At 37.4% G+C, this 25,687-nt stretch overlaps 1 protein-coding gene across 3 annotated transcripts; it reads left to right on the top strand.

The window, feature by feature from the left end:
* phex (phosphate regulating endopeptidase homolog, X-linked) lies at positions 1-25,687 on the top strand. Of its 3 annotated transcripts, none has more exons than XM_016673213.1 (22): positions 1-156; positions 11,279-11,335; positions 11,415-11,576; positions 12,902-12,985; positions 13,341-13,567; positions 13,920-13,988; positions 14,132-14,248; positions 14,396-14,479; positions 15,241-15,383; positions 15,605-15,698; positions 17,023-17,151; positions 17,265-17,366; positions 18,443-18,520; positions 19,031-19,134; positions 19,233-19,291; positions 20,305-20,359; positions 21,054-21,121; positions 21,209-21,339; positions 21,419-21,484; positions 21,633-21,737; positions 23,330-23,406; positions 24,022-25,687. In XM_016673213.1, the coding sequence occupies exons 1-22, from the start codon at positions 147-149 to the stop codon at positions 24,122-24,124; spliced, it is 2,124 nt and encodes a 707-aa protein (XP_016528699.1). In that variant the 5' UTR covers positions 1-146; the 3' UTR covers positions 24,125-25,687. The 3 variants fall into 3 exon arrangements, with proteins under 3 accessions (XP_016528699.1, XP_007555766.1, XP_016528698.1); XM_007555704.2 differs by lacking the exon at positions 1-156 and adding an exon at positions 2,358-2,808; XM_016673212.1 differs by lacking the exon at positions 1-156 and adding an exon at positions 5,150-5,728.

The following is a 25,687-nucleotide window of genomic DNA, read 5'->3' as shown; positions in this document are numbered from 1 at the left end:
TCCCTTCAACATATTGTCTTTCTCAGACGCTGGGCCCTGGAAGCAGACGGACTACACTTTTAGAAACTCTTCGAACCGCAGAGCCTCTTTGGCGTGGTGAAGGAGTCTGGCTGTGATTACACTTCCTGCGTGAGCGGGCATGAGATATGACACATAGTAATTAGGGAGGGTGTTTCCGTCAGACATGTAAATACAGTATGGCCTGCACCTCAGCAACAGAGGTGTGTTTACAGAGCAGCAGCAGACCCTGCCGTCAGCAGATTCGGCAGCGTTTAAGGCGTCATTGCTGCCCAATAATAGGCTCAGCAGCATGTGAGGGAGCGGACTCTCTTCCAGAACTTAATGTGTTTGTGTTGAGATTGGATTCTTAGAGAGCGGATCCGTTTCGTTACTTTTTCCCTGTCTGTGTGAATGTTCTATTCATGAAACTGTCTTGGGAAAACAGAGTGTCTTCAGTCAGAAGCTTCTTCAAATTCACTGTAATACAGACAGCTACAAGAGATCTTTCCTATCTATTGTCCAGCCATCACCATCTACAGTAACTCTTTGAAGAATTAATGAGTTACAGCATTTAATTTCCCTTTGGGATCAATAAAGTATTTCTGAATTTGAAAACAGATGGATTTGCTAAAAGCAGCAGTAGCTAATCTGCCACCACTGTTTTAAATTAGCTAAAAGCAGCAGTAGCTAATCTGCCACCACTGTTTTAGATTAGCTAATAGCAACGGCAGCTAATCTACCACAGGTATCACTTATTAATAAAAGCAAAAACAAACAATCAGCCTAAAACCATATTAATAATCCTGTACCAGACTGAATGTTCTGTTCTTTGTGGGGGAAAAGTATGGCGCTGTTGCCAGTTGCTATGGCAACGAGTCTGTGCGTAGCGTAGCTACCGACACAGAGCGAGAGAAAAAAATACGACCTGTTTTACGTTTTTAACGGGTTTTCTGAGTCATTTTTCCATTTGCTGTGGGGCGAACTGAACTAATACATGCATCTCTTGGTTTTATTTTGTTCTACGGCAAACAGGCTATAGATGGCCAAAAGAACGGTCGTTTTGCCCTTCAGCTTTGTGCGCATGCGCGACGTTTCCAGGTATAAATGAGTGTTGCTGCTGTTTATCTCATGCTGTTTATTACAGCCTGGAGCGACATGTAAACAGACACAGGAGGAGGCGATTACCTGCTGCCTCACATGTTCATGTTATAAAACAATCTCTTGATCTGCAGTAATACCATTAATGAGACTGCTTTCAGAAACAGTCTCATTAAACTGAAATAAATAAAAACGGTAATAACGAGAAATGGTCATTAACTGGAATTATAATGTGCTTTTCTAAAACTAACTGAAGCATACTGAAGTTACACATATAATAACCTGGTTGATTATTTAAATTGTAACAATACATTTTTGCCATGTTCTAAGTAAAATAATCTGCCAATGGAACTAGCACATTCCTATCAATATTAATTAATTATTGACTTAAAACAAGCTCCTAAATCTTGCTGAAAGGTAACTTGTGAGTTAGGTTTGTCTTATTTCCAGTGTACTAAGGTATTTGCACAAGAAACTAGACCAAAAATACTTAGTAAAGTAAGATTTTGTGTTTTTGCAGTGCAATCTACAAACAGAACCTACACATTCCACTCTGTCATTATTTATTTAACAGAAATTAAGTCAATAAGAAGATTACTAGGAAGCTGAACTCATCCAGGACAGCTGCAAACTTCATGTAAAACAGCTGAATGTCAAACTCTACAGACAATTTGGGATGATTTCAGTATTGACCTATTAAAAGAAAGCAGGATTATGGATAAATATTCATGTTGGGGACTTAATATCCTTTTGAAAACTTTGTGTGACTCCTGGCAGTTAAACTTTTACGCCTCGTTTTTGAGCCTCTTGTTTGGAATTTGATTTCACACAGTGAGACAAAACAGGACACAGTAGCTGCGAGTCCAAATGGAGAACAATGCTGTGGTGCTTGATGAATGGTTGTTGTTTTTCAGCACAAGAGGAAGTCACGCCTATATAAGGAGTTTGTGGCCGACGCCCCAAACCCCTAATGAGCACGTGCAGAAAGAGGGATGTGACCGCAGTGATTTGGGGGCCGTGGTGTCGCTGCAGTTGCCACCTCCGAGGCCTTCAAAGAAAACCAGAAACGGTGACGTCCGCGGCACATTAGCGTGCCGTAATCAGGTTGCCGGCGCACGTGACCCGGATTCTGTTCTGGTCCAGTTACTCTGTGAGTTACTCTGTGATGTGATAAACGTCCTGCAGAGCACCCCGCTGCCCTCGACATGAAATTACACACATTAAACGCGGCACCTTGCACGCTAAAAGTGAGAACGCAGCAACCAGATAAGAGGTCTGGGATCTCCTCATCTAACTGGGAGCACTGGTGCCTGGATTTGGCACTGGCCATGGAGGGAGGGAGGAGTGCTTTGGGAGAGGAGGAGTGTTTGGGACAGTCAGAGGGAAGTTAGAGAAGCTGCACACAATTTTGACAGATTGGAGGAAGACAGAAGCTGCTTGACGTTAGAAAAACAATTTCTCTATTAAAAACCTTTTTTTAGTTTAATTTTAAATTATTTATTCTTTCTCAAAACTTTTTTCACTTTCCAGTGTGTCCTTTTACATATTTTAGCTTTTTTTGTTATTTTTTTGAGAGTGTGTGAACGATGGAGCTGGAACATTTACGGGGCGTGGGGGTTAAACCTGAGCGGGGCACCAATCGCCTCTACAAGATCGCTCTGGCCATGTCAGTGTGCGTCTGTGCTGCTTTTCTGCTCGCTCTCATAGTGGGTAAGTCTGCACACACACAAACGTGCTACCCTTTATCCTACATTATAAACTGTGGGGAATCTGCCGTATGGTACAGAAATGTCCTGTCCTCGGACTGTAGGACATGCAGCGTTTCAAAACAAAACAGCGCGCTGGTGGTGGAGAGGTGTTGGGTAACATGAGTCAAACTATTTTTGGGTCGCATAAGGTTTCATGCGGCCGTTTTGCAGGAGAAGGAAAAGGAAAAACCTGTTTGGTTTAAATATTAACAGGTAGATTTTTGTATTTAAAAATTGATCTCTCATTGTCACAGGTGTCTCTTTTAGTTCACGTCATGTGTGTATTCATTACTTCCTCTTGTATTTATGCATTTATACATAAAGTTTTATTAGAAAGCGAAGACATACTGAACCAGATCAGTGGCTGTTTCTAGTTGATTTCCATCTGCAGTCCCAGCGGCAGGTTCAGGAAAAGTTGAGAGGAAGTAGAATAAACTATAAGAAATTAAAACGTAAAAATTAAACCACTTATGAAGTGTACAAATGAACAAGTATTGGATCCATTAAGTGTGTGCGTAGCTTTTGAACTTTGACTAGGCCATTCTAACTGGAGTATCCTTTAATGTAGTCAGTTTTACTGTTGCTCTGGATGCATTTTTGCCCAGTTTCAACTCTTTTCTTCCAGACTCACTTTAAGTTTATCAACTGATTTTATGCCACCACTGTGTTTCTCATGGAAGTGGTTTACTGATTTCCATGTTGGTCTCATCAGAATAGAAAACCTTCTTCCACATGTTTACCTCCCTGCAAACCTATAGAAAACTTTAGGACTTTTCTTATTCCATAAATGAGCAGTTTGTGGGGAAAATAAATGATCAGAGTTGGTCAGCAGCTACTTACATTTGCTCAATAAATTTCCTTCTAACTTTTTTGAAAGGAGTATTTTTACATTTTTTACTTTTACTTGAGTAATTTTATTAAGAGTAAACTTACTTGAGTAACATTTCTGGATTCTCTCCCCACTGAACAGAGAAACAAACATGTTTTAACCAAAAGTTCACCAGACAGACAGTTTTTAGCAAAGTGTCACTAGTTTTTTATTGAAAGAAACTGATTTGGAAACATTTTCTTTAGCCTGATTTTATTTATTTATTTTGTTACTTATATGAATTGTCATTTTTGTCCTTAAAATTCTGAAATTTCTGCTTTTGGTCGTTCTGATTATGCAATTTTTTAAAGAAGTTATGAGACACAGCAGTGAAACCTGAAAGTTACTCAACTGATTGTTGCTAGGTAATCAAAGAATGAGTGGGTTGCTAAGTAACCAAAGAATGAGCGGGGTGCTAGGTAACCAAAGAATGAGCGGGTGCTAGGTAACCAAAGAATGAGCGGGTTGCTAGGTAACCAAAGAATGAGCGGGTTGCTAGGTAACCAAAGAATGAGCGAGTTGCTAAGTAACTAAACAATGAGCGGGTTAATTCCACCAACCTAGTTTGGCTGGCCGTCAGAGGTGGAGCAGCTTAAACCTTTTCTGCCTACATCTCCCAGAATGCTGTGCGGTTCGGGATTGGAGTTCAATGAATATTCCATCAGATGTATCATCTTTTGATATTGATCTGTTGCGACACACATTGTTGATCTATTGTCAGCCCTTGCTCAGATGCAACTTTGTAACCTAAGCCCTGATCCTGTTTTAGACAGAACGGACTTCCTGGTTTCTCTTTAAAAAAGGCAACATTTGTTCGGGTTCTGGACTTTGCAACATTTGGAGTCATTTTTGGACGTTCTCTTGTAGATTTACAATCATTTCCTTTGGTAGTTTCATCTGTCAGGCAGATGGCTTTACTTTTAACTCAGGGACACGTTATTAACTCAATGACTGCATCTTTATCTGGTAAACAAGCCCAAACTGGTCATTATGGGCATGGATCTCTACAGCGGACCACTGGTATTCAGGCTCAAACATCTGCAAGTAGCTGTAATAACGTCAGATACCGTTTGAATGCTTATTACTGCCTGTTTTAATGGTTAAAACACCAATTATACATTGATATGCTCAGTAGGAAACATTTGTAGTCTTTCTTGTCATTGCTCTTGGGGGCTCAGTCAATCAACGCCAAGGAAAATGAATGGCACTCCAGGATTGGCTGCTGTGATTGGACGTCATGAACCATTGCACCCTGTAATTTCAGCTGTAACCAACTTTTTTGAGCTTTTCGTCATGTTATGATGTTATTCCCACATCAAAAACATACCTGGAGTTTTGCTTTGATTTTTTCATGCATGGTTAAGAAATCCTTTAATCTCCATGGTAACCATTCAGCTCTCCCTCACTCAGTTCCTTCAGACTAGCCTGCAGTAATTAGCAAACACCTGGTGGAACTGTAAATCAGCTGAGCTCATTATAGGAGCTACTTCTCAGTGAAACACTGCTAAACGGTAAATAGAGGAGCGATGTGGAGATGACTTCCTGAAAGCAGAGTTTCAGAACGAGCAGGAGCTTCTTAAATAGACAGAGGCCCAATTTCAAGTTTTACAACAACTGAAGTTAACATTATATAATACTGCCCCTTTAACTGAGAGATGTAAGGAAATATGCCTGGTTAATTGTTGTGGATTTGATCTAAACATGGTAAAAAACTAAAGAAGTGCAGAAATATGCATTTTATTTATCATTTGATTAAACTGAGTCATCCATGCTCATCTGTAAACCTTTAAAGGATGATGAATATCTTTTAAAAATGTTTTTTTAGGACGTTCAGCTCGGCATTTCATGTGCTGATGTGCAGCAAAGCCAATGAGCTATCCACTTCCACTGGAAACAATTACATTTCCCAATATGTGGAGTTTAGGGGGCATGGAAACGGCATCAGTGGTTGCAGTGCTGTGTGGTTCCAGCGATGGTCATAGCTGCAGGGGCTCATGCGTTGGTCTTGGGTGGGGTGAGTATTGTCTTTTTGTTATTGAGGGAAAGCTGCATACTTGTGGCCACACTGAAGTGCAATATGTGCCCAAGCTGGCAGTTCCAAACTCCCACTCTAATGGAAACGCTGCTTGAGTTTCCAGCCAAGTGAGGGAAGAGAGACTCGCTCTGCTTTGATTTACTCACGAGTCATTAATTAACAGAGTTTGACTCTTTGATGCGAGTTTGCATCCATCAACGGGTCGTTAGCTGCTTGTTTTTGGTGATATAAATGTGCATGTTTGAATCAAAAGTGACCACAACGTTGAGGGATTCTGCAAAGCAGCTCCAAGACACGTGAAGCTCTGAGGTCAGACATCACGGCGCAGTCCGGTCCTGGGCCGGTCATCAGTTTACAATAGGAGTTTGGTTTCCAAATGCACTGCGCCGGCTTGCTTCATGTTTTTTTTTTTTTTTTGCAACTCTTGTTTACCACAGAACCACATCACACCAGACGTTAGAGACTCGAACTTTCTAGAAAGAGTCGAGTAACGGAAATGAACCGGTAAACCTGCGGTTTATTCTCTGCTGCCAGGAGAATAAACATTGTGTGGATTACAGTGGTTTTATTTTAGCTTCTGCTCGCCCTTATTACAGCTGTGTGGAATAATAATAACTTACAGCAGAGCTGAGGAGGACAATAAAGGAGAAAAGTTTCCATAACTGTCAATTCATCCATAGGGAAAAACTAATTAGATTCTCACTCAAAGTTTCCTGGTGCTGCACATCAGATGCCCTCTCATCCAATTCATTTAGAAAATGCTTTATTAGTCCCAGAGGGAAATTAAATGTGGTTGTAACTCATTACAATTTTCTTCAGAGTTGCAGCAGTTCATGCTGATGAACTGTGTAGCAGTCAGTATTACATAAGACCTAAAGAAGCCTCTGACTGAAGACACGAGCTGTAGTTTCATTATAAATGTACGCAAAACTTTTATAATGTTAAAAAGAAATGTATGATAATTGTGTTGTAATTTTATTTTTTATTGTTTGTTTTGATAATATTTTTGTTGTCAAAATCTGTGTAGTTAGTCCAGATTGGGGTAGTAATAGGAGTATTTCTCCTACGCTGTACTATTTACTTTTACTTGAGTAAAATTTCTGTATTTTCTCCCTACTGAATAAAAAACAAACATTCACCAGAAACTGCAGTTTTTATTGAAGTTTCCAGGGGACATGGGGAATTATTTTTCTTTTGCGTCCCCTCGCAAAAGGTTTTGCATTCGCTCGCAATAATGTACTGATTATTTCAGTTCATGCGGCATAATTGAATACTGTAAGCCTTTCGTAAGGTTTTTCCATGAATGCTAATATCTCGTGAAATAACAGACGTTTTATATCTTTTTCTTTAGTATAGAAAGGCACAACAAACCTATGATATAAACAGAAACTTTCCGTAAGTAGGAAAGAAATAAAAATGGATCCAAACTATTTGGACTATTTCTGAGTTATTATCGTGGGGTAATAAGTCATCAGACAGTTTTAATTGTGTCTCTATCGTGTTCGTGTCTGAATGGTTTAAAGCGGTGTTTTTCAACCACTGTGCCGCGGCGCACTAATGTACCGTGAGTGATCGTCAGCTGTGCCGTGGAAATTATCCAATTTCACCTACCATATTTTCCCGGACTATAAACTGCTACTTTTTTCCTACAATTTGGGCTTTTTTGCTCTTTAGCAGGAAGTGAATCATTGGAAGTCAAAATTGGAAATCAAGGAAGAATGCGCTAATTTTCATTTAGAACAAGCACTGCTAGCAGCAGGCACGATGGAGAAATGTTTTCAAACTCATATGGTGCAGCTTTTAATTTGAGGAATATTGATCTGGCAGTAAAGGAGGGAAATAAAGCCGCTGCACGTAAACTCGGCGTGAACAAAACCGGATTTGGAGACGGAGAACTGCGTCCTTAATGTATCCAGCAGTTATTAGGACGCAGCTCTCTGCTGCCCTCTGCTGGGTCCCTATGGGAAACCAAGAGCGGCAGAGATACCAGCGGCCTGTAGCCCTGTGCGGCTGGTAAGTTTCCAGGGGGCTTCAAAAAATTAAAGGTACGATTTGTAGTATGATGCGCTCATAATCCGGAAAATACTATAATTGGTCTTAAAAGATTTTTTGAAAACGAATTAATTATCTGCAAATAATGCCATCTTTGAGTGTCTGTAGCAGTGACTAGTGGCGTAATCATGTAATTTTATTATCACTAGATGGCAGTAGGTACAGAGCATTTTACATTAAAACAAGAGAATTAGTGATGCATGAATGTTACTACATTCATGCATCACACACCAGTGTTGTGGCCCTGTTCAGGTGTTCAGGTGTATTTTTGAAGTGGACATGTTAAGTGCAATTTGAAATAAGAAATGTAAAATATGATAAAAAATACATTTTTGTGTTTATTTGATTCCTATTCAAGACACTTTGATAAGAATGACTATATATGTAATATAGGCGGCTACAGAGTATCTTTGTTTACATTTTTGGTTGGTGGTGTGCCTCTTGAATTTTTTTTCAATTAAAACAATTACCTTGGCTCAAAAAAGTTTGAAGAACATTGGTTAAACACTGGAAAAACACAGGGCTGCTTTCGGTGCCGTTCCATCTCAACCTTAACATGCAGTAAATAAATCGATTTTTCAGTCAGTTTTTTGCACCAAAGCGTTAATAATAATAAACATGTTTTCACTGAGGCTCTGTAAGAGCCATATGAATTAAATAAGTAATTATTGATATGACAGAAGCAGCGGCTCTGACACCTGGGTGGTGGTCGTGTCGATGTGAGCGTGACTGTCATCAAGTATGAATGGAAAGGTGTCTGGTGTGTTGACTTTGTGTGTATGAGGAACCGGGTGAGCGGGGTGATCAGTTCTTGCAAAGTTTGGAGCATGATGATCTAAATGGAATAAATCGATAATTGTGACAGAACAAAGAAGAGGATTGGAGTTGATTGATACATGGACAGATGAGGTTCCCTGAGTTAACCCAGTGCAGCCGTCTACCACCATTAGTTTGCTGTGTTTTATAATAATAAAAAGTGTTTATTATTATTAACTCTGGTGGAAAAACTGATTGAAAATCGATTAATTTACTGCATGTTTATGTCTGTTAAGGTTAAGATGGGACGGCACTGGAAGCAGCCCTTTAAACCATTCAGACTACGAACACAGTAGAGACACAATTAAAACTGTCTGATGACTTATTACCCCGCGATAATAACTCAGAAATAGTCCAAATAGTTTGGATGTATTTTTATTTCTTTCCTACTTACGGAAAGTTTCTGTTTATATCATAGGTTTGTTGTGCCTTTCTACACTAAAGAAAAAGATATAAAACGCCTGATATTTCACAACGAGATATTATCATTTACGTAAAAACCTTACATAACCTTGTATTAAAGCAGAAAGTACGGCTGCCACCGTAAGAAAGGCTTACAGTATTCAATTATGCTGCATGAACTGATCAGTACATTACTGCGAGGGAATGCAAAAAATTTGCAAGGGGATGCAAAAGAAAAAAAATTCCCCATGTCCCTTGGAGGGCTCCGTAATATTGAAAGAAATTGATTTGGAAAAAAAATATTTTGCCTGATTTTGTTATTGTTCTTTATATGAATAATTGTCATTTTTGTCCTTAAAATACCAAAATTTTCACTTAACTTTATATTTTAATCCATCTGAATATGTGATTTTTTAATTTTAAATGATTGACAATTTGATTTGAGACTCAGTACTTGGGTTGAACTTTAACCAAATACTCTTTTACTCTGACTTTAGTACAATTTTTGTGTCCTCTGCCAACTTCTGGTTAAGTCTCTTTAATCTTTTTTGTATTTAGCTAGGCAAATTGATGAAAAACTGCCTTCTGGTGCATTTACAGAAATGTTAATTAATGTGTATTAGCCAATAAATTAAGGCCGTCATTCTACGGAGAGAAAAATTATTCCAAATGGAAAAATGCGCCGGACAGTTTCTAGTCTTCCCAGCAGAGGATTTTGCACTCTGTTTGTCAAATCATTCAGAGAGAGAAAAAACAAGAGCTCCACCTCAAGAGCCCAATTTGAGCTTGTTAAATATCAGGACAGAGTAATTAGAAAATGACTCAACAAGTGTGGTGGGTTTGATCCGCAAAGCTTCTGGAATAACATCCTTTGAACCAATGAGACCAAATTAGAGATGTGTGGCGACAGAAAATTAGCAGAAGGACCTCCGGCCATCTGTTATGCACGGAGGCCGGGTGGCTGATGGGTTTGGTCCCTCAGAGTCCAGCATTGAAGCTCTGTCTGACAGGTGAACCCAAACTGGGCCATCAACAGATTCAGCATGCTTTCAAATGGAAAATTATTATATTCCAGGTTTACACACAAATAACAAATGGAGCTTCTCGTGTGGTTTGAGCCTCTCCCTTTCTGTCTCCTTACAATTTTGTTACGTCCCAAAAGTTTACTCAGGCAGAGTTATAAGGAAAGATAATTAAACATAATTCAATGATCTTTGAAGCTTATGAACTTTTCCTGATTTGCTGAATTTTTACTGGGTGTTGACAACGCAGCGTTGTACGCTTTGCAATTAAAGGAGTTGTGGAAATTCAATTATTGAGATCGACTCTTCCTTTTAGTGAAAAGTCTGGTTGCATGAGTGTAAAAAGAAAAAGAAAAACAACAAAAACCTTAACGTTTATTGCCCAAATTTACGCTAATTCAGCCCAATTCCGGAGCAAGTTGTATGAAGGGAGAAGCTAACGGGCGTGGCAGGCCGCTGGCTGCTCGGTCGGGCCAAGGAAGGGCTGGACGTTGGGATGTAAAGATAAATGGATAATGTGCGTCTGGAATATTCCCTGAACTCCGATCCAGAACCGCATGGCATTCTGGGGGATGTAGGCAGAAGAAAGGATTTAGCTGTTCAACGGCTCTTTTACGGCTAGCTGAGCGAGGTTGGTGGCGCGTCGACTCTTTGGTTACCTAGCAACTCACTAACTCGTTGGTTACCTAGCAACAACTTGTTTAGTAATTTGCAGCAGCAGTTAAAGGTTCCGCCACCGTGCTTTATGGCTTTATGACTGTTTAGAAACAAAAACAACGGCGCGAAGTGAAAACTGGGTAAAACGGGTAAGGTCATTTTAGCAATATTTCAGATATTTAAAACGACATAAAAAAAAAACCCAACAACGAATCAATACTTATCTATCGACGGATTTGAAAAGCTTATATTCTGATTTTGAGCCATGTTGTCTAGGCTTATTATTATGATTCAACGGTAAGCGATTGAGATGGGGCCTACCTGGTGGTGGAATTACTCTGCCGAATACGCCAAACCATTAAATTCGCGTCACAGGAGTCACGTGATCAACAACCGGATGTTGATACTGATTCAAAGCACGAACATCCATCTGATGTCTTACAGAATCAGGGGTTACATTGAATAATAATAGATAAATATTACCCAAATAGACAATGAAAGTCCTCATAGTTGGAAAAGTTCCGAAGAGTTTGAATATATCAGTTATTTAACCCAATAAAAATGTTTTTGTATCCATTAGTCTCTCAAAAATCCAGTCAAGAGGAGTTTTGTCTTTCCCCAGAATGCATCGAAGCAGGTGAGGAAGCAGTGGAGTAAATCCCTTTGGGTTTCTGTGTTGGGTCGTTTGGATCAGAACCTTGTGATTTGTCTCATAGCCGGGTCCATCCTGAGTAAGTTGGACCGGTCAGTCGACCCCTGTGATGACTTCTACACGTTCTCCTGCGGCGGCTGGTTGAAGGAAAACACGATTCCCGAAGACTCATCGTCCCACGGCATCTACCCCTGGCTGAGGCAGCATGTCGACATCCGACTGAAAGGTGGAGCTCCATCCATCCATCATCCATCCAACCATCATCCATCCATTCATTTGTCCGTCCATCCATTCATTCATTTGTTCGTCCATCCATTCATTCATTTGTTCGTCCATCCATTCATTCATTTGTTCGTCCATCCATTTATTCATTTGTTCGTCCATCCATCCATTTGTTCGTCCATCCATCCATTTGTTCGTCCATCCACCCATCCAGCAATCATCCATTCGTCCATCCATCCATTCATTCATTTGTCCATCCACCCATCCGTCCATCCATCCGTCCGTCCGTCCATCCATCCATTCCTTAAGTGATATGTCCATCCATTCAACCCGTCCATCTTTCTATTCATCCATCCAACCATCCATTCATCCATCCAACCGTCCATCCATCCATCCATCCATCCATCCATCCATCCATCCATCCATCCATCCATTTATTTATTTGTTCGTCCATCCATCCATCCAACCATCCATTCATTCATTTGTCCGTCCGTCCGTCCATCCATCCATCCATCCAACCATCCATTCATTCATTTGTTCGTCCATCCGTCCATCCATCCATCCAACCATCCATCCATTCATTCATTTGTCCATCCGTCCATCCATCCATCCATCCGTCCGTCCGTCCGTCCATCCATCCATCCATCCATCCAACCAACCAACCCTTAAGTGATATGTCCATCCATTCAACCCGTCCATCTTTCTATTCATCCATCCAACCATTTGTCTGATTTTCTATCCATCCATTCCTTCTTTTTAACAATTCATCCATCCATCTGTCTGTTCAACTTTTCCTCCATCCATCTAACTTGTCATATCAGCCTATCCGCCCATCTTTCTGTCCATCAATCTGTTTTTCATCCTGCCATCTGTCATCCTGCCATCTGTCCATTCATTCAGCAATTTTTCACACATCTCATGTGTTTTTCTGCAGGTTTCCTTCTTCCAATGAAAAGCAGTTGTATAATTTGTAGTTGCTGCATGTTTTAAGGCTATTTTTTATTTTATTTTATTTTTAATCAGGCGTTCAGTCGGCCTGCTGCTGCCTTCCTGAATGGCCCAATCAGCTTTGATTTTTCTCTGGCGCTGACCTAATCAGACTCAGCAGAACTTTGCACATGAAATCTAGACGGAACCAAAATTATTTGAAAAGATGCTAAACTTGAACAGAACCCTGAGTGAAACACAGAGAGATGTCTTGATCAGTTTATTCATAAAGAAATTTCTAATCACAAATTAAAATAAAGCCTTGTATATATTTAATTTCTTTTTTTGTTATATTTTGGACACATGAACTGTTTAGTGATGCTGATTGTTTTTATCCTCCAGAGTTGTTAGAATCTCCTTCAGATGCAAAAGAGCTGCAGGCCGTGACCAAAGCCAAGATCCTGTACCGCTCCTGCATGAATGAAAGTAAGTTGTTACATCATTTGCTTTAAATCCAGACTTTAACTAGGCCACTCCACCTTTGTTTTGTGAACTTGCTGGTTTTTCTTGCATCACTGTTACTTTTCCTAATTTTCTGTGAATACAGCAAGTTGTTCTGGTCCTGGAGAATAAAACGTCACCATGTTTATAGGACATTTTCCACAAAGTCTCTGTGATCGTTGAGTGTTAGAGGAACCTTCTGTTGCTTTTGGTGAATAATCGTTTTCGCAACAGATGCCACTTATGACCAAACTTCCTTCTTGTCCCAAAATATTAGAAGTGTTTTTTTTACTTCTTTACAAACGGATAGCGGCACAATTTGTTGTTTTTTCTTTAAAAGGCATACTGGAGGAGCTGGACGCCAGACCGATGCTGAAAATGCTCCGACAGCCCGAGTTTCGATGGCCGGTGTTGGGGGACGGACTCGGCCGAGAGTACCAGTGGTCTCCGAGTCAGTGGAGTCTCCTGAAGACGCTGGCGGAGATGAGGAACCAGCACAGCAAGAGCGTCCTGATCCGCCTCTACGTCTCCCCTGATGACAAAAACTCCTCCTACTACATCATCAAGGTACGACAGTCAGCCATCACTGGTGTTAAAGTCGGTTTAAGTGTCCAGTTTTTTAGACTCTAAAAAAAGACTTGTGGTTTAATTGATGTAAAATATGAGATAAAATACTGTATAAAACATTTTTTTACAGTGTATTTGAGTTTTTACCCTTATGAACTAACCTTTTTGGTTAGTTTTTGCTTTCTTTTAAAGACAACCATTGTGTCCAATAAACCTAGGTTTGATGCTATTTGCTTTGAGAATTAGATGCAGGCGAGTCTGATCAGTTTTTGATGCTTTAGCTGAGGAAATAGACGAACAGAGAAACTCTGAAAGACACAGCAGCAGACTTGTTGTTTTTCTGTTCCTGCAGCTCGATCAGGCGTCCTTATCTCTTTCTTCTAGAGAGGATTACACTACAAACACTTCCTCTGCTCTTGGGGTGAGTTTCTGAATCAACTTTAGCTCACCATCAACTAGAACAGATTACATTGTTTCAACCATTCCTGTGACGTGCAGAAAAGATGTTTTGTTTGCCACAAAATTACAAGTTTTTCCTCATATATTTTGTCTTTTTCTCTCCAGAATCGTGCTGCGTTGCTGAGTCTGATGGTGGACGCAGCCGTCATGCTGGGCGCCCCAAAGCAAGCGGCGCAGACCCAGATGGAAAAGGCTCTCGACTTTGAGACCAAAATTGCTCATGTAAAAACAAAATACAAATCAGTTGAATAAATCTGAGATCTAAGAGTTCAGTAAAAACTGTTAATTACGCACCGGGTCCAGCAGTTTCATAAAAAAATGTTTTGTCCTCATATTTTTGCATAAAAATGCTTCTTATTGTACGTGCAGATCCTGATTCCCTATGAAAATCGCACCAGTGAGAACATGTACAACAAATACACGCTGTCTCGGTTGCAGCGCTCCATGCCACAGGTACAGTCACTGGGAAATCCACCTGCAGAACCATTAACTGTCTGGGATCCTGTCATTTTGCTGCAAAGCAACACAAACAACGTTCTTTCACAAATTCCCATAAAAATGTTATGTGTCAACATTTTTCCCCTAAGTGTTTTTTTCGCCAGCCACATTTCAAACATCAGTTTGTGCAATTCCCAAAAAAGTATGCATTAATTTTCAGAATTTCTAGTCCCTAATACTTAAATAGTTTAATTTAAATAATTAAAGCCTCTCTTTTTTAAAAAGAGAGATAAATTAAAATAAATAAAAAGTTAGGTTTGTCTGATTGGATAAATTTTAATCTATTTACTTCTGTGGTTTTACATGAATTGCTCCACCTTTGCTAAAACATAAAAAGGGCAACCTGAACATCAACTCTGAGATATCAATAAAACACGGGTTTAAATTAGCTTATCAACCACCGCAGTGTTAGGTTAGCTAGTAGCTGCAGAAGCTAATCAACCGCTGCAGTGTTAGGTTAGCTAGTAGCAGCAGAAGCTAATCAACCGCGGCAGTGTTAGGTTAGCTAGTAGCTGCAGAAGCTAATTAACCGCCGCAGTGTTAGGTCAGCTAATAAATGTCTAAAAATGGAAAAAGATGGGGTGGGAAATATATTTTTTGTTTTAATATGGTTTCTGTAGGAGAACAAACATAACACAACCATTCTTAACATTTTCCAGTGCTATAAAAATGTGTAGAATAAATATTAAGTTTCAACATGTTTGTTGTGTTTCCAGTTTGATTGGCTTGGTTTTGTGAAAGCTGTGGTGGAATCTAAAGATAATCCAAGCCTTTCCATTTCCTCCTCTGAGCCCGTCATCGTCAGAACCCCCAAGTATTTTAAGGACCTCATGAAGCTCATCAACAGCACAGACTCCAGGTACCAACACCTGAGAAACATGAAGACTTGCCATTGTCTTTACCAGGTTATTCCAACAGTTAGCTTACAGATCATCCAGCATAAATTGTTCCTCTTTAGGTTCAAAGACAATAATTTCCATAAAAATTGTGGATTCACTCTGACATATTTATTTTCTTTGACCGGTGACCACAAGACCATTCTCTTGTAAATATTTAATATTTGTCTTTCTATCTCTTTAGGACGGTAGCTAACTACATCCAGTGGAGGACGGTGTTTTCTAAGATCACCACTCTGAGTCGCCGTTTCCTCTACAGATACCTGGACTTCGCTCGGGTTTGTACTCTCAGCACATCTCTGAATTTACTTCAGTAGGTTAGTTGGAAAATAAACATTATAAAGCATTTTTATTTTGCAGATAAATGTCTTGTAGTGATAAAAATACCCAACTATAATGTGGATCAGTGCAGGTGCTGTCAGTTCCAGACCTTGAAAGCTGCCATTTTTCATGTTTTAGATGTTTTTCTGATTAACAGACCTGTTAGCAACAGCCTTTCAATTATGTCAGAACCACATTTGTTTTCAAATGTTATAAAATGCTTCATTTTTACAGAAAACAAAACACTAGATCTGGATTTCTTGTTTATTAAAGCTCTAATTTGCCTGATTTTCTATCATGTTTGACACAATGCAGTACCAGGATCCACCAACAGGTGGCTCTGTTTGCCTGGTTACATGTTCATAAAATTCCACCACAAAATTTTCATTTAAACTAAAACGTTTTATGTACAAACGTTAAAAAATATTGTTTTATTGTCACATTTCAAAGGTTTAGGTTGATTTGCTTCAGATATTTACAAACTTTTAAAACAAGCTTAATCCTGAAAAGCTGCAGTGTGTTCTTCTCCAGCAATAAAGAAAGAAATAAAAAATGCATAAACTGCAACTTTACTTAGTGAGTTAATCTGCAGCAGTACCTCATCAATTTACAAAATATTCACACCTCCTAAATATTTTTAAAACTATTTTGTCTATCACATACAACCCAAATGAAATAGATTAAAGGTTTTGTTTGAAATAAAGAGAAAACAGTTTATAATTTTAAAGTAGAAGGAAGTGAATATATAGTTTTTAAGATATTCTACAAATAAAACTCAGAAAATATTTTTACAGAATTAATACTTTGTAAAGAAAAAAAAGGAAAATATTTTACTGCACTTTTTCAGTTGAAGGTTTTTTGGTTTTGTCTGCCAGTAAAACAATCTGAAAAGTGAAATTTGTTCCAGTTTTTTCCCAAAAATTCCTCAAACCCAGTCAGATTGAACAAAGAGTCAAGATTTAAGTCTTAATTATTAAGTTTCTTAAGTTTCACAGGTTCTCATTTAGATTTGGACTTTGACTAGACCCTTTCAACACATGAATTCTTCAATCTAAAAAGACTTATTGTAACTCATATTGTTTATTAATAATTTAATCAGAGCTAACCCAAAAACTTTCACATGTAAATCTGCAGACGCTTGAAAAGTTTGTATGTTTTTCCTTGAATTAAAATGTAAGATCCGTCGTGTCTTTAAGATCCTAAATCTGAGCTGCTACATTCTGACTCTACTTTCTAAATAAGGTAACTCTAATCAAACTCTGACTCTTGCTCCCCCTTCAGGTCACCACAGGAACTACGTCTCTGACTCCCCGCTGGGATAAGTGCGTTAACTATGTGGAAAACTCCCTGGTTTACGCCACCGGACGGCTTTTTGTCGACAAACACTTCCAGGAGGACAAGAAGCTCATGGTTCTCCAACTCCCTACGTTCTGCAGACATATTTCAGGATGCAGTGATGAGCTTTCCTGCCTTTTACTGACACATTGTGCATTTGTTTTTCTTTTTTTCCACGTTAATCTCAGATGGAAGAGCTAATTGAGGGGATTCGGTGGGCTTTCATCGACATGCTGGAGAAGGAAAACGACTGGATGGACCAACAAACAAAAAATAAAGCCATAGAAAAGGTAAGAAACATTAAACTCAAACGGTTTGTACAGAATTATTTTAATATGTGGGACTTTGGTCAAACGTTTTGGGTTTCTTTAGACTTCTAGTTGGAATTTAAATTCATTTCTTCTGAAAGAACTGGAGAAAAACAGAATTTGTGAAACTGCGACCATTTTTCTTGAAAATCAGAAGCATTTAATTTATAGATCTTTTGTGTTATTTATACTCTAAAACCCCAAACTTTAGTGTTAAAACCTTGGACGTTCTCTGCCACTGTGTGAAAGCAATTATTGATAAAAAAAAAAAAAGAATTAAAATTGAGAAATTTTTAGGTTAATCTCTTTTCTAAATAAAAAAGGACATTTGAGTTGACAGTTTTATTTTAAAAAACTCAGAAATCATGAAATTAATCTCAATTTTTATAGAAGAAACTTTGAAATTTATGAATCTATCAATAAGTCAGAAATTTGCTATAAAAAACATTTTGGAAATTTGTGAGTTTGAAAAGTTGAAAATTCGCTAGAAAATAAATGAAAATTTGAGATTAATCTCAGAAATTTTATAGAAAAAAACAAAGACATTTGAGTTTGAAAAGTAGAAAATGTTATAGTAGGAAACTTAGAAATTATGAGATTAACCTCAGAAAAAACTTGGATATCTGAATTTTAAAATTTGCTAGAAAAAAATGCTAATTTTGAGATTAAAATGTTCAAATTTTGAAACACAGAAAATTAAGTTGTTTGCTAGAAAATTTTTGATATCAATTTTAAAATTTCTGAGTTTTTTCTTGGAAATTTTCAACTTTTTAAACTCACAAATTAAAAAGAAAATCATCAACATTCCTGAAATTGTTTGCAGAAATTTACTCCTTTTCTTGCCATCTACACTGTCTTAATTTTTCAGTTCCATTGGTGAAATTTATTCATTTTCAATGAATAAATTGATAAATGAATGTAAATGAGGTTTATTTTCCTCAGTAAGCCTCATTAAGACGTTTTAATCACATTTAAATCAAAACATTTTTCTCCCAGTTAATTAATCAGAGTTTTTCATATCCAAACATATTTAACGGTTTGTGTTTTATTTTCTCCAGGCTCACGCGGTCCTGCCTAAGGTCGGGTATCCAGAGTTTATTTTGAATGATACCTACCTCACAGAAGACTTAGAGCAGGTTTGAATCGCTCACATTCATTCACGACACTTTAGGTGCATTTAATACAAAAACGAGAGGAAGATAATGGTTAAATAATATTTGGTAAATTGTACTTTTGGGTGAGAGCAAACAGAAATCAAATGGAGTTCTTCAAGGCTCTGTTCTCGGGCAACTTTTATTTTGAATTTCTCCATGCTTCCCACATCGTTTACCATAATTCACTCAACATAACCACGCTCCCTTACAGAAACTCGGTGAGAGGATGGGTCAAAGTTCTTGTTTTTGGTCCCAAAACTGCAAATTAGACATCAGAACTCAAAAAACCCAAGGATACAAATGACTACAAATCACATCAGAAACTTAGGTTGAGTTATGGACTCGGTTTCAAGAGGGGCCTGACATTTATTTTACTTTTTTTCTGAAAAAAACCATAATAAATAAGCTCTCAATAGTAAAGGAAGCGGTTATTTTCCATCTTGTTTGCTTCGTGAAATGTTTTCAGTCTGTTTTTGCATTTGTCCGTTTCAGCTAGAGTTCAATGAAAAGGATTACTATGGCAACGTGATGCAGACGCTGAAGTTCATCGCCCAATCAGACGTCTCCTGGCTTCGAAGGAGCGTCCCACGCACAGAGTGAGTCTCTGCTACCAACACAAACGGTTTGTCGTCGTTTTACATCCCAGCTGATGTACTTTGTTGTGTGTAAATATATAAATATTTTATCTTTTCAGATGGTTTACAAACCCAACCACCGTGAACGCCTTCTACAGTTCGTCCACAAATCAAATCAGTAAGACGTGATGTGGCAGGAGAAACATGCTCATTAAATGAGATATTTCTCTCTTCTTGCTCTTTTGCCTGACAAATTGCAAATAAGGTTTCAGACAAAGTTAAATAAACAGTCGACTGATTGTAAGTCTTTGTGTTTTTGCAGTGAGGACATTACTGCAAAGTATTTTTGGTTTAGCTTCTAGTGTAAATATCTTAGTGTGCTGGAAATAAGACAAAGCTTAACTTTTCAGGAAGATGCTGGAGATTGTTTTAAGTCGATAATTTCTTAATATTGATTAAAAAGTACTGGGAGATTATTTCACTTATGGGAAAAATGTCTTATAAGTGAAATAATCTGTTAGTAGAGCTTTTTAATCAATATTAAGGAATTGTTTACTTAAAGCAATCTCCAACATCTTGCAGAAAAGTTACTTCTAAGTCGGCCTGTCAAAATGAGCAATTAATCGTTAATTCAATCATTTCCGTTTGTATGATTTTCCTTCTTCTACCAGAAACTGGATGACTAAAGTCTTCAGTTTGGTGCTTTTGTCTCAAATACTCCTGTTTTAAGGATAATTTTGTCTACGGAGACTTCATAATTAATTTTATTTATTTTGGATATTTAAAATGTCTTTCAGTTCCAGTATTAAATGTTAATTAGAATTTTAAGTTTATTGATCTTCGAGATTATATTGTTGCATTATTATGCCATTATTACCATCATATTATTTGAAAATGGTCTCAAAATGACAATATTATCGTTTATCGCAATAACTTCTGGGACAATTTATCGTTAAGAAAAATTAGTTATCGTGTCCGTTCGACTTTTGTCTTATTTCCAGTGTGATAATATATTTTCAGTAGAAACTAAACAAAAATACTAGGTAATATTTTGTGGGGGGTTTTCTGTCTGTTTTAAAGATTTCTATCATAAGAGAAAATGTTCTGACTTTAAACGTTTATAGAGGCTACCTGGACAAAATCCAAAACAAAAGTGTTGAGTGAAATTCACTTTTATGTATTTTTTTGCAGGATTCCCTGCTGGAGAGCTTCAGAAGCCTTTCTTCTGGGGAAAGGAGTATCCAAGGTGAGGCTAAATAAATCCGACATCCTCTGCTAGCAGAGCAGAGTCGCCTCCTCTTGCTTTATTTGGCAGAAGTAATTGCAGGATTTTCGTGACATGAGCTTCTCATAGAAAACCTAACCTGTCCAGAATGCAGAGTCTCATACTTTCAGCTGCAAAGAGCCAGAAATGACAGGGAAAAAGAAAAACGTCCCTACCATCTGCCTGTTCAAGTAGTGAAACACTTTTATTTATTTTAGCCGGAGGTTCGTTTAGCTACAGTTTCTGTTTTAGTAGGGTTAATATAAAATTCTGGCTTCATATAATACCTATATATTTAGTTGCACATTAAAGAATAAAAGATTGTTTAGATATTTTTATCATAGATGCTAATATTTGTGGAGGGCTAGCAGCATGGCTAGCTAAAAACATGCTATGCTGCTGTGCTGAAATCTTCTTCTCTGTATTTTTAGTCTTTATTTTAACAGACTGGTCTCCATTTTATACGTATACTGAACTAGTTGAAAGTTATTAAAATGTTTTCACATATTGGCTTGTTTTACTTAGTGTAAATGTTAGCTTGGTGGCTAAAAACAAATCATCCATATTTTTTTATGTCTTACAACTTCTGCTTTTGTCTAAATGTGATTTTCCCCCTGATACTTCACTTAATTTTTTTACTTTGTTTGTAACCTCATTTTATCTGTGTGTTTTCCAGGTCATTAAGTTACGGTGCCATCGGGGTGATAGTGGGACACGAGCTAACTCACGGCTTCGATAACAACGGTAAAAGCTAATGGGGCAAAAACACTTTGAACTGAACCAATTTCTAACACATTTGTTTTAGTGTGTGTGTGTTTTTATGTTAAAAAGGCCGCAAATACGACAAAAATGGTAATCTGGACCAGTGGTGGAGTGAGACATCTGTGGCAGCCTTCACCGAGAAGACCCAGTGTATGATTGATCAGTATAATGATTACTACTGGGAAGAAGCAGGTCTAAATGTAAGAAAACAGCTGAGCTTCCATATAAAACCATTCAAAGTCAATATGCAAATAAGTGTGACTCCATTCTGGTTTTTAGGTGCGTGGTAAGAGGACCTTAGCAGAAAACATAGCAGACAATGGGGGAATCAGAGAAGCATTCAGGGTAATACTTGTATTTCTTGAAGTCCAGACATTTTGAGCTTATTGTGTGCAAAAATAATCACTGCTGTGATTAATCAGGACTGCCTGAAATGAGCCGAACGTAATTCGGCAGTGGGTGAGTGGATGTTTCTTTTTCTGTGTGAGCGTAGGCCTACAGGCGGTGGGTGGACAAGAACAGAGGCGGCGCGGAGGAGCCTCTGCTGCCAGGACTGGAACTGAACAACAATCAGCTGTTTTTCTTGAGCTACGCACATGTAACCACACACACACACACATACTTAATTTATTTGATCATTTATAATCTGTTAGTATCAATCCTGTTTTTTTATAGAAATACAACCTTATATAAGCTGAAGGAGTAACATTATTTCTAAATAATTAATCAATCAATCAAATTTTATTTGTATAGCACATTTCAGCAGCAAGGCATTTCTAAGTGCTTTACATAATTAAAATAAAAACAGCATGTGAGAGAGATTTAAAAAACATAATTAAAACATTAACAGTGAGAAAGAGAAATAAAAAGCTGTAGAACTTTAGTTGAGACGCCTTCAACTGGGACTCCAACCCTTTTGACTTTAGTCAAAACACCGTTTGACAAGGACTCTAACCTCTCTGACTGTTTTTTTAAAGATAAAAACATTAAAATCACCGAAACAATGAGAAAGAGAATGACATTTTGAAAAAGATTAAAAAAGATAAAAACATTAAAACCCGCACCCCTTTGAGGACTTCAGTGAAATGTCGTTTAACTGGGGCTCTAACCCTCTGGGACTTTAGTCAAAAACACCGTTTGACAAGGACTCCAACCTCTAGGTTTTTAGTTGAAACAACTTCAACTGGGACTCTAAACCCCGTAGGACTTCAGTTAAACATCTTTTAACAGGGAACAAAATGAGAACAGAATATGACATTGCAATAATGAAACGGAAAATTGCATTGACGACATTTTAGGGTGGGTGTTTTCTATTTACCATAATACATTTCTTACAAGAATTTTAATTTATTGTCGCAATAAATTCCAATTAATGATGCTTGAAGAAAACAAAACTGTCCTTTTTGTAAGGATTAAAGGNTCTTTTAACAGGGAACAAAATGAGAACAGAATATGACATTGCAATAATGAAACGGAAAATTGCATTGACGACATTTTAGGGTGGGTGTTTTCTATTTACCATAATACATTTCTTAAAAGAATTTTAATTAATTGTCGCAATAAATTCCAATTAATGATGCTTGAAGAAAACAAAACTGTCCTTTTTGTAAGGATTAAAGGTATTTTGTTCAATCAAAGCATAAATAAATACCAATAAATTTGAAAATGCAGTTACTATGTGCAGATTTATGATACAAATCACAATTATTTTTTTTCTAAAGAAGCGTTTTACAAATTGGAGTGTTTTTCAAGAGCAATGTTTGTATTTGTGAGGCTGTTTTTGCTTTGCTATGCAGTCATAGTCATACAATTACCTAAATAAAGATGTAATAAGTTTCCATCTATTGTCAATTTTTATTACATTCTTTGACTTGATGGTTGAGGCTACTGCTAACCAGCCAGCCAGCTTGTCGCTTTTTTGCACAAATCCACCTAATTGACTGGAGGACATTCATCTTTGCTGCTGGTTCACTTCTTCTGCTAGCCCATACTGTGCTACATGCATTATGTATATGACATATGTGGTCTTAAAATTCATTCATGATGGTCATAAAAAGTCTTAAATTTGAGTTTATGTAACCTGCAGAGACCCTGATGTAAATGTGAAGGCAGATTTGTAAATATTTGTTGTAATGTATTGTAATTCTACAGTTAAGTGAAAGTCTTATTCAGTATTCTTTCATCCTGCAGGTTAGATGTAACTCATACAGACCAGAAGCAGCCAGAGAGCAGATCCAGAGTGGAGCTCACAGTCCTCCCAAATACAGGTGAGAGTAGAAAACATGCAGACAGAAATAACTCGCTAAAAAGTCACTATGAATGCTAGAAAGTCATTTCAAAGTCACTATGAATGGTATAATGTCACTGTGAAAGATACAGTCACTATGAATGCTATAACGTTACTATAAAGTCTCTATGAATGCCATAAAGTTGCTATGAATGCTATAAAGTCACTTCAAAGTCACTATGAATGCTATAAATTTGTTACGAATGCTATAAATTCACTATGAATGCTATGAAGTCACTATGAATGCTATAGTTACAATAAAGTATATGAATGCTATAAATTCACTATGAATACTATTGAAGTTGATATGAATGCTATAAATTTGTTACGAATGCTATAAATTCGCTACAAATGCTATAAAATCACTATGAATGCTATGAAGTCACTATGAATACTATACAGTTGCTATGAATGCTATAAATTTGTTACAAATACTATAAATTCACTATGAATGCTATAAATTCACTATGAATGCTTTAAAGTTACTGAATGCTGAAGTCATTATAAAGTTGCTATAAATACTATGAAGTTACTATAGGGTCACTAAAGTTGCTGTAAATACTGTAAATTTCATTTTTACATTCATATCATCCAGAGTCATCGGCGCAATGAGCAACTACGAAGAATTTCAGAAAGCATTCAGCTGTCCCCAGTCGTCGGTAATGAACCGAGGAGCGCAGTCCTGCCGCGTGTGGTGACCTTTGACCTCATTCTCAAGCCCTGGACCAGGACAGAGCCGTCAGCTAGAAAACGGTGTTAATATCTGACAAGGTGGCCAAAATGTTTTACACAGAGGTAACAACGAAAAAGTGAGTTGAGTGAAGAAACTGAACGTGTATGAAAAATGGATGCTTTTTTCGAGCCAAACTAAGAAAAACAAAATAAAATTATGAGAATAAAGTCATAAGAATACAAGAATAAACTTGTACCAGAATAAGGTCATTATATTCCTGAATGAAATCGCAGTAATACGAGAATTAGATCATAATATCACGAGAACAAAGTTGAAATAATACGACAGTAAAGTTGTAGTATTCCGTGAAAAAAATAAATTCTCGTAATTTATTGACTTTATTCTCGTAATTTTTTTTATTTTCTTAGTGTAGCCGTAATCGCACGTTGTAGTTTTTGTATAAATGGAAACATTTCAATAGTGCAGCCATTTTTAATCAGGTTGGAATATCTTTTTTTCTGTTTTATTACAAAAATCCTCAATGAATTTGTCTTTAAGCGACCACCATTTAGTGATTATACTTAAAGTTTATTAATATTGATCAACTACTCTAGTGTAAATATACAATGTCTTTAACTTTTATATTAATTAAAAACACATTCCAGTCACAACTGGAGGGAGAGGCTTATGTTATAAGATCATAAACACTGTAAACCAAAATCAGTTCATGTTTGAGCCTAAATATTTTATTTTTCTTTATGTGAAAACTCAACACTGAAACAATAAAATACTTGCTGGAATATTTTTAAAACTTAACACTGTTAAAAAAGCAGAAATACAAGTTGTTGTGTTTTACTGTGGAGGGCCAAAAATGACCAAGTTTTAGGTCTTAATATAGTTTCTGCGCTTTGTGGTGTCGCCCTCAGTCTTATGTCTGGCATCCAGGTTTACGGTGCAGTTTTGATGTAAGTTAATTAAACAAAACTACAGGCACGAAAAGTGAACACAGAATTTAAGGGGGAATTTTAAACAAGACAAGGAAAGGTGATAAGCTGAGTTATCAGCACCTCTAAAGTTGCTCAATAACTCTCAAAATGATATTTGAAATATTTTAGTACTTTTTGGTGTTATTTGATGAAACGTTTTTCGATTTGGAAATAAGTTTCGTAACAGATGCAATTCGAGACATCATTTCTGGTTTCTATCACAAATCGAGGTGATTAAATTGAGGAATATGATTTTTACCAGTAAGAAAAATCAAACACAGTGGACCCACGACTACAGTTTTGGCAAAAAGTTTTCACACCTACCTGATTAAATTTCAAACTTACATTGATTAAAAATGATTGAAAGTAATAAACTCAGCAAGATTTCAAACTCCATTTTTTATTAGTTTGTGTTTGGCAATTCCATGGTTGCTAGGCTCCATGTTGCTAGGCTCCATGTTGCTAGGTTCCATGGTTGCTAGGCGACACGATATACACTGAGGTAAAGGCGGGAATAAATCTGAAGCTAGGACACACCCACTGAAAACGGTTTTAACAAGAATTCAAATTTTTTTTTCTTTTTTTTAAATGAAAAACCAACT

The sequence above is a fragment of the Poecilia formosa genome, unplaced genomic scaffold (genome assembly GCF_000485575.1).
Source record: "Poecilia formosa unplaced genomic scaffold, Poecilia_formosa-5.1.2 Scaffold72, whole genome shotgun sequence".
NCBI lineage: Eukaryota > Metazoa > Chordata > Actinopteri > Cyprinodontiformes > Poeciliidae > Poecilia > Poecilia formosa.
This window is presented reverse-complemented; position numbering and strand designations above follow the sequence as displayed.

Excerpts from the sequence above, each read along its gene's own strand:
- phex (XM_016673212.1), top strand. The coding sequence starts at position 5,584 with ATGAGCTATCCACTTCCACTGGAAACAATTACATTTCCCAATATGTGG. Across the intron at positions 11,577-12,901 it reads TGTCGACATCCGACTGAAAG|AGTTGTTAGAATCTCCTTCA; the intron begins GTGGAGCTCCAT and ends TTTATCCTCCAG. Across the intron at positions 20,360-21,053 it reads TGGGGAAAGGAGTATCCAAG|GTCATTAAGTTACGGTGCCA; the intron begins GTGAGGCTAAAT and ends TGTGTTTTCCAG.